Source organism: Hippocampus zosterae, chromosome 8 (assembly GCF_025434085.1).
Source record: "Hippocampus zosterae strain Florida chromosome 8, ASM2543408v3, whole genome shotgun sequence".
Taxonomy (NCBI): Eukaryota; Metazoa; Chordata; class Actinopteri; order Syngnathiformes; family Syngnathidae; genus Hippocampus; species Hippocampus zosterae.
The window spans coordinates 9564969-9576321 of NC_067458.1; the positions used below are offsets into that span (position 1 = coordinate 9564969).

An 11353-nucleotide genomic window follows, 5' to 3' on the forward strand; every position below is an offset into this window, starting at 1 on the left:
TGTGTGTGTGTGTGTGTGTGTGTGTGTGCACATACAGGCGGACGAGTCAACTTGTCCATTCCACCTGGAGAATCGTTCATTGTGGTGATCGGCAGGCATGACATCGCCTGCTATGGTCTGCCAGACACCCGTTCAACACTGTCAGCTCCCAGGTGACACTACCACCCCCTCCTTCACTAAACCTCATTCAAAAGAAAATATTGTCAGACTTCTGTAGGACACCAGGACACCCCCATGAATCACTCTGTTAACGGATTGCTGATTTTCTCCTTTATCGTTTGACTTGATTTAAAAGCATCATGAAGTTGACTTTAATCATAATTAATTTTACTTTCAACTCTATCTATCTATCTATCTATCTATCTATCTATCTATCTATCTATCTATCTATCTATCTATCTATCTATCTATCTATCTATCTATCTATCTATCTATCTATCTATCTATCTATCTATCTATCTATCTATCTATCTATCTATCTATCAGATATACACAATAATGCATAGTGCAGTTTGCTACCTGTTGAAGTGTCTTTTTTTAATGTGTTTTTACTTTTATATTTAGCTATGTTATGGAACTGCACGTGGTTTTTGTTTGTCACTTCCTGGTTTTCAACAAGTGCACTGACACAGGTCGCATCAATCTGGCGAGACCAACTCGGAGCACTTTGCCACCAACCTGCTCTGACAATTCTGGACTCTCTGGACAAAATGATGGTAAGAGCACTTTACAATGTTTTTATCTTCGAATACAACATAGATGTTTTGCCTGATTGATCAAGGGGCTGAATGGGGCGTGAATGGCTGAAAATCCTCAACCAGGCTATACGGTAACATTTATTGATTTGTTTCTTTGACGCATTTTTTAAATTAATAAATATTTGAATTTGCTTAGTTTAGGATTTTGCCTTATTTAAAAAGTTTTCATTTGAAATAGCATATCTGAATGCCAGTCTAATTTATTTGTAATGATTTATTCCTATGTGTTCTTCATTTAAAATGTCTAACATTTCAATATACTGTATGCATTCATTTTTATTCAATTTGGTTTGAAATAAGCACACAGGGGAATTAAGTAGACGAGAACGAGCTTCACTCTGAACAGAGCTGCACAGCATCATACTTTCATTGAACAAGATCATCAAAACACTGCTTGAGAATTGCCTTTTGAAATGATGAAAAGATTCTGTGCTACGAGAAACCACAACAATGAAAAATATTGGGACCACCTACGAAAGATTAGCATTGGAAATGAAAGTTTGGCCAGCGCTTCATTTCATCCTATCGTGGAGATGTCCCTAATGAACTGTCCACAGTGAGTGCATCCAATCGAACTTAAAGCTTAGAATTTCATTTGCAAGTAGACTGATAGCCAAGTAGAAGTCAGTATCTGTTTCCTCTGTTCTCTGAAAGCAAGATGACTCGCCGCGAATCTCGCAGCTTTTTGGTGCAACGCTTCCAGTACACACAAATGTACGGTAACTAGAGCAACCAGTGCAGGATGCCAGCTGAGGCGTGTGTGGTTGCGTACACTTCCTTCACACTCTGGCTCTCTAAAGGTTGCAACTTTTAGGTGTTCAGACAAAAGATTCCTTACACGGGACCTTATTTACCTCTTCCAAGTTTGGGGTGTCAGCTAACACTTTAACATGTACTCATCCTCCATTAAGCTGAAAGAAGAAGAAAAGGCAACACGTCCATGTTAAATTGCGGTCAGGTTTGTTGATGTGAGAGAAATGAAACCACATTAAACTTTATTGTGACTGAGTACAATATGATTCAAAAAGATCTGTTGCGCATGTGCAAAAGGGTCGAATGAGTTCGTGTTAGAAGAATCTATGAGCAAAAATGTATCATGTTTAAAGTTTCATTTATTTGGGCACATCGAAGCGTTTGGGTGCATATCCAGCACCCCCAAATGCCTACACACAAGGGCGCTGGCCACCTGGCCGGAGGGCTGTTGAAGTCCACAATTAGCACGTCAATGCAGGTGGGCGACCACAGGGGAGAAGGCGAAACTCGGTCACAAAAGGGGAATGAATAATTCGGGAACAGCGGTTGAGCGACAAAAGACGAGGTGAGAACACCCGTCGCGCCCGGAAGACATTGACCATCCGCAAAGTCTACAGCGTGCTAATTCGATGTAGACCAGCCAGAAAAGGCGCCAATGTACTGGTGGTTCGAGGTTGAAAAACAGGTAACCAATCACTACTGAGGGGCCGGACCGGGGGTGCGGCATGCAAATATTAGGGGCAGTGTTTTTCTTGTATTTTGCATATGTTACAATAAAAAGTGGAACTCGCGGAGACGGGACTTTGAGTGTGATCGCGGAGCAACAACCGTCGTTTGCTCTCAGAGGTCCGCTCCCGCCGATATTGAAGCGCATTTTCCTGTGTGCCGAGTCGTTTCTTTAACTTTGTCCGAGAAAATCTCTGACAGTTCGTGTAGGGAACTGTACCTACACCAAACTAAGAGTTTGTTTACCTCCTGGGGCCTGTGTGTCCACGCGTGTGGACATGACGTCTTTGGCTTTGAAGACTATAAGGTTAAATTTTGGACTATAAGGGCCTGGCGTCCACACATAAGGACGTTTCATCAAGTAAAAAAAGAATTCTTTGTTTTCTTTGTCAAATAATATGACAATTTAATTGAGGTTCTAATTTGGGGAAGCACGTTGAAGTGACTTCTACTGTTGCTATTCTAGATAGTGCTATGCAAAGCATTTCACAATTTTAACTCATTCGCTGAATGTACGTGGACAGTACAGTCATGCAAGAGTTCGGGGTCCAACGAGGTTAAACCCCTTTCGCTATAATATTCCGTCTGTCAGAGTTTAAATTGACAAGTATGACACATCCTGACTTGACAATATAGTGTTTACTCACATTTCCTTTGTAGAAATTAAAGCCACGGCATCTTGTGTGCACAACCGTCTTAATATCACCCCACAGGTTCGATTTAGGTCTGGGCTCTGGCTGGGCCATTTCAAAACATCTTTCTTTTTCTTCTAATGACACACTTCTTGTACTCGGAGTAAGGTTTTGACACATTGCTTTTTCTCCTGTCGCGTTCTTGTTTTTCAAACGTGTTTGCTGGCTTCAGTGCACTGGGCGGGCATTCATGCAACGACTACCGTCCCGCTTGAGAAACAAATGTGTTTTGGCTTGTTGTCCTCAGGGAGACAGTGTTGATGTCAAGGCTTTGAGGGCCAGGTTCAGCAGCAGCACCAGCGCGTCGCACACGAGCAGCCGGGACAGTAATTCTCCAAAATCACCTCGGCGTGGTGTTGGCAGAGCCATGCCATCAACACCAGAGAAGGACATTTTCCGGCCTAGAATGTCTCCTGCAGTGCTTCCACATGTGGCTGATCCAGATGTAGCAATGGTAGCCCCCATCCAGTCCGAGACAGTTTTATTCCCTCACTCACCTTCTCATACAGGAGTCAGAGAAGTGGTACAGTCTTCACGTGGTAATAAGATTAAACAGACGGGTGAGATGCTCGAAAATTTGATGCTGAGGGGGGCTGCGGGTACCAGAGTCCCCCTTCCAGCTCCAAGATTGACTGCTCTCCCCCCACCGCGACTGAGGAGCGCAATCGACGTCATTCCATTGAGAAAGCCACTTCCCCCTGATGGACCCCTTCCCTTGAAACCCAAACGACCACACAATGTTGACCTCAAGCAATTTTTCAACATCGGCCAGCGAGCTAGGCCACTTCCTGCCTCGGGGACAAGAGAAGGTCAGTGGATATGTGCTTGTTTAAGGACATACGCTATCAGCCAGAAGCGGGTACATTCTTTGGAAGGTAAATGAAACAACAGTGAAGAAATGACACTTTGGGAGAATGTCGTCTGCTTACATCTTGTAGGTATCACACACTTATACCTACACCTTGTATGTTTACTGTCACCTCAAAATGACTCACAAAACAATCATTACCTGACAAAAAAATTAAGTACAACCAAGGGTTATTATAGTTTAGGAGATGGGTGTCAAATCCATTTTTGTTGTTTTTCCACATTTTAGTTCCCGTTCCATGTCTACATCTGTTTTCAGTGCTGTTCACGTTCCAAAATTGACACTTTCACCTCAAATGGTTCCTCAGGCTCAGAAACAAGACAAATATCTTTGTCTGGAGTGACTAGTACACCAAATCCTCCTTCACAACTGATCAATTACAGCGGGCTGCAGAATCAGGTTACCTCTGTGTGAGTATTTGGCATCATCTAGGTCAAGTCTGAGACAGATGAATTTGTCTAATGTTTCGTTCCACAGAATTTCCTACTCACTCACTCACTCACTCACTCACTCACTCACTCACTCACTCACTCACTCACTCGCTCGCTCACTCACTCACTCACTCACTCACTCACTCACTCACTCACTCACTCACTCACTCACTCACTCACTCACTCATTTGGGAATGCAAAGGATGTTGTGTAGAAGAAGCTCCTTTTACGACAAGCTCTTGCATAGAATTTTACACCCAGCATCTCGTGTTGTTCACTGCAGGGAAGTTGACATCTACCATGATGATTATGATGACATTGCAAACTTGGAGGACCAAGGTAAAAATAAGTGCAATGAAAATCGTATGTACAAGCATGAATTAATAAACAATTGGATACATATATTTTTTTAATCACTGTAATTAATTTGACATTTTCATTTTATGAAGTATTTATTTGAACATTACAAAGATCCAGCATGACTGAAAGTTTTCTAGCCCTTGATGTATAACAATTGAGGATAATGGGACAAATTCAATTCTGCTTAAAGACCGTAAAGCATTGAGCTGGCACTGTTTCACAAAACAGAACTCTGAATTGTGCACAGCATGTTAACATTTTTCAAGATAACATAATTTTTTCTGTGTTCTCAGATGACTATGATGATCTATCAAGTGAGGATTTTCCACCGCCACCACCACCACCACCACCTGACATTAGGTACAGTACCGGTATTCATTTATTTGGCTGTTCAATAAAAGAACTGGAAATGAATGGCGGAGCTGCAGTTTCATCCCTATTCAGGTGTTTGTGTTCCCAACACAGGAGATAGAGAGAGTTCATTTGAGGTTCCCCTTTTTGTTTTGCATTTCAGCGGAACACCCAAAGTCAAACTCAATCTGATCTCTCCTTAGAAAATGTGCATTGAATGAATGACTTTGTTTGTGCCACGTTCATAATATCGCCATCAGCAAATGTTTAGCAGTTGTCCAGTTTAGATAATAAGTAATACTTTCATATTATGTCATACAAGTATGAGAAAAGTTGACCACTCCAAACAAAAATAAAACAAAAACTACGTACCTACTTTTTGTCCGGAGATGTCTGCCAGAAAAAGTAACATTTGGTGATGTCAGCAGGCTCTTACTCGCTTTAAGATCTTAATTAGGGCTGTCATTTGCTGTAATTGTCTTGATAAATCAGATGACAGAAAAGAAGCAATAAAGTGTTTTGTGGCTTTTACAGTGTTGACGCCATTGTGGAAAAGGAACTGAGGAAAAAATTCAAGGTATGTGCTTTTCTATAGTTTTTCATTACTCAAAGATTTATGATTGGTCAGTTAAATTGATTATGCTAAAATGGGCTGTGAAATAGATTATTTTAGTTATTCTACCATTTAAAAATGGATAAGAACTTGAAGTTATCTGTGCTAAACGTGTCAGTACAAGGGTCCACTCAGAGTGTTGCAGACCGTGATGATCAATCCCAACGGTGTCATGAAGAAGGCAGGAAGGAAGGACCTCCATGTGTCTCCAGGGGATGTCGTCGACATCATCCAGCTCACCAAAAGCAAGAAAGCTCTTTGCCACAATCGCAGATCAGGAAAATGTAAGCGAATATATCACTTTTGACATTGTTATTGTGTGAAATGGACCTGGCAGACTGTTTTGGTCAAATAGGTAAAAGATATGGAAAATGACATACGCTGTCTATGTGCATGCATGTTATATCATATTTACGCACACAAACACCTCTTGTTCACGTTTATGTATTCTTTTTATGGTAACTGTTCACTTGCTAACAGAAGACTACCTGAAAATAAAGTTCAGTGAGCATTGTCAACATTTGCTGAAAACAAAGAGGCTGCTCTAAGGTTCTTCTTGTGTTATTTCTTGCAGGTGGCTATGTATCCAGAAAGCTTCTCGTTCGGCTGTGAGTTAATGTTACTTTGCAACTTTCATTCATGTGGATCTCGTAACACATCTCTCTCTCTCTCTCTCTCTCTCTCTCTCTCTCTCTCTCTCTCTCTCTCTCTCTCTCTCTCTCTCTCTCTCTCTCTCTCTCTCTCTCTCTCTCTCTCTCTCTCTCTCTATATATATATATATATATATATATATATATATAGCCGGAGGGCGGCGAACCAGCTAGTACATTATAAGCTTCATTAATGATTATTGTTCTTTAAAAAACAAGTTATTGATGCTGATGTAGTCAATGGGTCGTGTGGCGAAGAAATTAAAAAGACTCATCAAAGGAAACTTGAATGAAGATTGGGTGATTGATTGCATTGATATTTATCTTATTCGTTTCCAGGGAAGAAGACTTTTATGACCATTATGTCAGTGGTGAGTTATCTGCGTCCTTAAATGACAACAACGGTTTACTGCAGAATTGCATTTCCTTATTGCCTTTCTTTTCTCTTTCAGAACCACATGAAAACGACTATGAGGACACTGATTATTAATCCATGTCAAATTAAACCCAGATAAAGAGATGCATACCGATGTAGAGATAAATGGATGGAAACAGACTACAGTATATTAAAACTAAATGAACCTGAGAACCAAAACTGCTTGCTAGAGAGTTGTATTGTTTATAAACTGGGAGGGGGAGGGGGGCATCAATCTTTCATCGAACCTATCAAATGAAGGAAACTGTAGATGTAATCACTCAAGGTTGTTGTACATAATATGGACTCTATTGTAGATTTTGCTTGCCTTGAACTCTGAGATAATTTTTAATAAACCCTGCTATTTAAATAAACGTTTTTTTTCTGATATGTCTGCATTAAAACACACTGTTCACAAAAGATGATCCAACTAGTTCCCTAAATATTGTCTTTAATTGAAATAATAAAAAAACAGCTCTTATATTAATGATGGTCAGGATAGCATGACTGTCCGTGTTCTATGTCGTGTGTTGTGTCTATTAATTTACTTTATGTTAACTGTTTTGTTAAGCGCATTGTTACAACTGCTGTGAAAGCGCTATATAAATCAGAATGGATTGTATTGTAACAATTTAAAAACATTCGTAATAATAAATATACACATCAAATAAGAATAATGATAATAATGTACGTAAAATGTAACGAATGCTGTAATGATATAAAAACATAACCTGTTCTGTCATATTGTTTTTGTTGTTTTGTTAAATACTCTGGAAATTAGAGCTTGGTTATAGCTGCAGCTGTTGTGAAAGCGCTGTATGGGATTGTTCGCTAGACAATAAACTACTTGTCCGTTAGAAGGCAGTAGTGCCCAGCGTATGAAAGCAGAGGCTCGAGTAGCTCGGTTGTCAACTATTTGAGTCTGAAGTGATCGAAGTCCAGCTGAGCAGACGATTAGAAAAACACGGAGGTAAAGTTAAGGATGTTTTACACAAAAGAATGACAGTCCAGTGGACTTTATTCGTTTATTCTTTTTAACAGTTGTGTCAGACATGCAACATTCTGTCGGCTGCCTTGTTCGGGTGCTCGAGTCCTACAGGGGAAGAGATAAAGTTGTGAGTAGTCCAACATACACTGGAATTAACAAGTACTGCAGCTGTTGGTATTTGAGATGAAACTCAAAAATGTTCGAATGGCACGTTGCATCTATTGCAGTCAATCTTCGCTGATAAATTCCTTGAATCTTATAATATTAAAAAAACAGACCTAAGTTGTACTATAACTCAAATTAGCTAGTTAGTATATGAGCTGTGTGATGATCCGTAGGATATGGCAATAATGACAATAATATTACACTGTTTATTGAAATTACAAGTAAGGGACTTTAAGGACGTATATTTTTAGAAATAAACTTGTGTATTTAAAAATGATGGATGGATGTTCATTTGAGAGAAAGTTTAATCCTTTTAAGTGCGCCTAATGGTTGTGAAAACACTAACAAAATTGAGTAAATAAATTATCCCGTGAACAATATAAAATACACGCTCTCACTGACATTTTCTGTTTCTGACACAATGTCTTCTCTGCTTACAGATCAGGACACTTTGCTATGGCTCCCAGTTGGTAGGAGGAATTATTTCACGCAAGGCAGAGGCAGATGCTTCGTCCCACAACCTCGGGAAAAGTCTGCTGCTGTTTTCTTCTCAGTTAAGCCACTGCAGGACGGTGCTGAGGCTGTTCGATGATATGTCCATGCTGGCTTACTCCTACAGTTATGGATTTGGAGCCAAGGTCTCCTTTTCTATTTCTAATGGTGACACATGTTCCAAGTGGACCACGCTTATTACTTACCACATACTAACAGACAACACCTGAAATCAGTCTCGTTTTCCTCCCTGCTTTGATTCAATTTCTTTCTTTCCATCCACCTACCCCTAAACTTCTTTTGTGCAGACATTATGTACCGTTGAGAAATTTAAGACGGTCATGGAAAAAAAATCCTATTAAGAGTCATTCTGCTCATGCACCCTAATTCTTCTAATAGCATATAAACAAAAAAAAGGAAATGCACTCTAAATCAATGCTCAAAGGTTTTGCCGTATGCCTCTCACCAAAATGTAACTGTGGTAGCATCCATCTCGCACACAAACCTCATGAGAAAAATGGACAGATGTATGTTTGCTGTGATTTCACCACCAACACATGCTCGATGTTATCTGAAGGAGAAAGATGGAATCACACGCTGGATATCGGTGCTTACAAATGTAGCCGACCAGCTCTACTACCCGTGCGAACACGTGGCCTGGGCCGCTGATTCTCACCTCCTTGGAGTGAAGTCTGACAGATGGTGGGTCGTCAGCACGGTGCTGTGGGCAACCTCGTTGCTGCTCGGGACACTTAGGTGAAGTCGTCTCTCTGCTATTCTCAGGTCATCCGTCCTATGGGGCTTTAAGCGTGACTTCACGCATACTTCTGGGTGGTAAAAGTCTCAAGTGATCTCCAAGCGAATGCCAAGGCATGCAAAAAAGGCAGGCTAGTCTGTTTTGTTTAATCAACTCAGTCAACACTAACAAACATTTTCTTCATACCGGTACTTATCACAAAATGGAGATTTGGCGTCCAGTTTATCCCGTCAGCAGTGCCTCTCAGTCTTGAGATCTTGTCTGCCCAATAATGTTTTTTACAATATTCACTCTATTCATCCTCCCAATGCACAGATTCTGTTGGATTACTTTCACTTTCTTGAGGATATTGACAACAAATCTGAACATTTAGTTTACATCTGGCGGCACATCCCCAAACACAAGTTTTTCGTCATCATTTCAACTCATGTCGGTAGTCAAACAGTTTTCCGCCACCTTAGGTATGGTGCCTCTTGTTCAGAGTCATTCAGAGTTCATTTGTAATGCTACCTGTGTGTTCTCCAGGTCACTCCGAGTCCTGATGCTGCTCAAGAGGGAGCTTAGGAAATGTCACAAAGACGGAAGCAGGTGGTTTATCTATGTCTTTCTTTTCATTAGCTCCCCCGTTCAGAGTAAAGAAAGGACAGCATGTGAGATATATATTTTTTTGGTCTAAACTCATCTTTTCCACCTTTTGCAGCCACTGTCAAATCCATAGGCAGATGCAGGCGGAACTGCTTTCGATCCTTGGATGTATGGCAGACCTCGGTAACGCAATCCACTGGATGCCTCCTGGCTTCCTTTGGGCAGGACGATTCCCTCCTTGGCTCGTGGGACTGATGGGCACTATGTCCTCTCTTGTTGGTTTGATCAAGATGAAAGAAGGAGACTTTGATCAAACATGCAGTGCTGAGTAATGGATGCTTTTGGTCAGCACGGAACCATTCTTCCATCCATCATAGTCTCTACAACATTTCCTGGGCTGTCTCTGAGTGGGGCCCGTGGCACCTCACCGGGGAGGCGTCCCGGGGGCATCCTTGCTCTGTTCTCGAGCAGTGTTGCCACACTTATCATGAAAAAGTAACTTAGTTACTTGAATAATTACTTAAGTTTAAAAGTAACTCAGCTACTGTACTTCCCTGGCTACTTGGTTTTAAAAGTAACTAAGTTTACACACACACAAAAATACACACACACACACACACATATATGGCAGTCTTTTCTTGACCTGACATACGCTGGTGTTAATACTGTAATGGTAAAACATATTGTATATGTTTATAAATATAACACAACTAAGCGACCTTCTGCATTAGTTGCAGCCCTGCTTTGCACAACCTGTTGGGACTTTGTCAGCTTGCAAGTGTTTAGTGCTGAGAGGGAGGGGGTGAACATTTTATATTTTTGCCTGTTATCCTTGAATGAGTTGCCGACATTGTGTTTTGGGCTGTCAAATCTATTAAAAAGATCATTAAATTTCAGAGAGAATGTTCTATAATGGTTCCAACTTGTCATGGTTTGTCATTTTTATTTTGTTTTTCTAACCGGAGTCTTGGATTTGATTGTGTTTCAACTCCCCAAAGTCTTGGTCTTGGGGAGTTCTGGTCTTCGACAAGTCTTGGTCTTGAGCACAAACTATTATTTAGGCTCCTGTAATAACTACAATCGGTAAGCATGGCATCTTTGTTACTTGGGCAGATCTGACACCTTTTTCTCTTTGGTCGGCCCTCTGTATTTCTTTCCTGTGTCTGGGTTGTGGCTTTTGTCACCCCGCACCTTTCCATTGCTTCAATAATCGGGGTTTGCAGTTGGGGGCAGCTTTCCAATCGGCTCCTCGTGTGTGGTGTGACAAGCTCCTTTGACAGCTCTTTGAGGAACAGCCGTCGTACATTGGTGATGCCGCTCTTGAAATCTGGCTGTTGAGCCATGAAAAAGGTGTAGGCATTCAAGGTGCCAATGTCAATTATGTTGTACCACAGCACCGTGGCCCACCTCCGTGTTTGGTGACTGCATGTGTAGTTGCCAACCATCTGGTCAATGGTGTCTACACCTCCTTTTGTCTCGTTGTAAAATGTGATCACTTCAGTTTTTTTCTTTCTGCTATGTTCATCCACTGCTTTGTCGTGGTGCATCGTGCTCAGGAGCACAACAGCTTTTCCTTTATTTTTGACAAAGCTGACCATGGTAAGGCTATCGGTGAATCCAAATTCTGTGCTGTAAACCTCCCTGGACTTGGAAGGCTCCATCAGAGGAGGGATGTCTGGCTTGTTCTGACCTAGAGTCCCCACAATACGGAGATCCTTCTCCAGGAGATGCTGCGCGAGTGGCACACTG

The 11353-nt window shown here is 41.2% G+C and overlaps 2 protein-coding genes across 3 annotated transcripts; both read left to right on the plus strand.

The window, feature by feature from the left end:
- Nucleotides 1-572: 572 nt before the first annotated feature.
- On the plus strand, nt 573-6991 carry si:ch73-40i7.2 (PML-RARA-regulated adapter molecule 1). Of its 2 annotated transcripts, none has more exons than XR_007963599.1 (10): nt 573-716; nt 3177-3738; nt 4105-4207; nt 4512-4567; nt 4882-4948; nt 5474-5516; nt 5671-5836; nt 6127-6213; nt 6380-6573; nt 6655-6991. XR_007963599.1 is itself a non-coding variant. In XM_052072935.1 (10 exons), exons 1-10 carry the CDS (start codon nt 711-713, stop codon nt 6690-6692), a joined length of 1107 nt encoding a protein of 368 aa, XP_051928895.1. In that variant the 5' UTR covers nt 573-710; the 3' UTR covers nt 6693-6991. The 2 variants fall into 2 exon arrangements, 1 of the variants encoding a protein (XP_051928895.1); XM_052072935.1 differs by having other exon boundaries at nt 6127-6160; nt 6542-6573.
- Nucleotides 6992-8258: 1267 nt separating this feature from the next.
- pex11g (peroxisomal biogenesis factor 11 gamma) lies at nt 8259-10522 on the plus strand. The gene is made up of 4 exons (XM_052072936.1): nt 8259-8430; nt 8840-9018; nt 9545-9607; nt 9720-10522. Exons 1-4 carry the CDS (start codon nt 8359-8361, stop codon nt 9934-9936), a joined length of 531 nt encoding a protein of 176 aa, XP_051928896.1. The 5' UTR covers nt 8259-8358; the 3' UTR covers nt 9937-10522.
- The last annotated feature ends 831 nt before the right edge of the window (nt 10523-11353 follow it).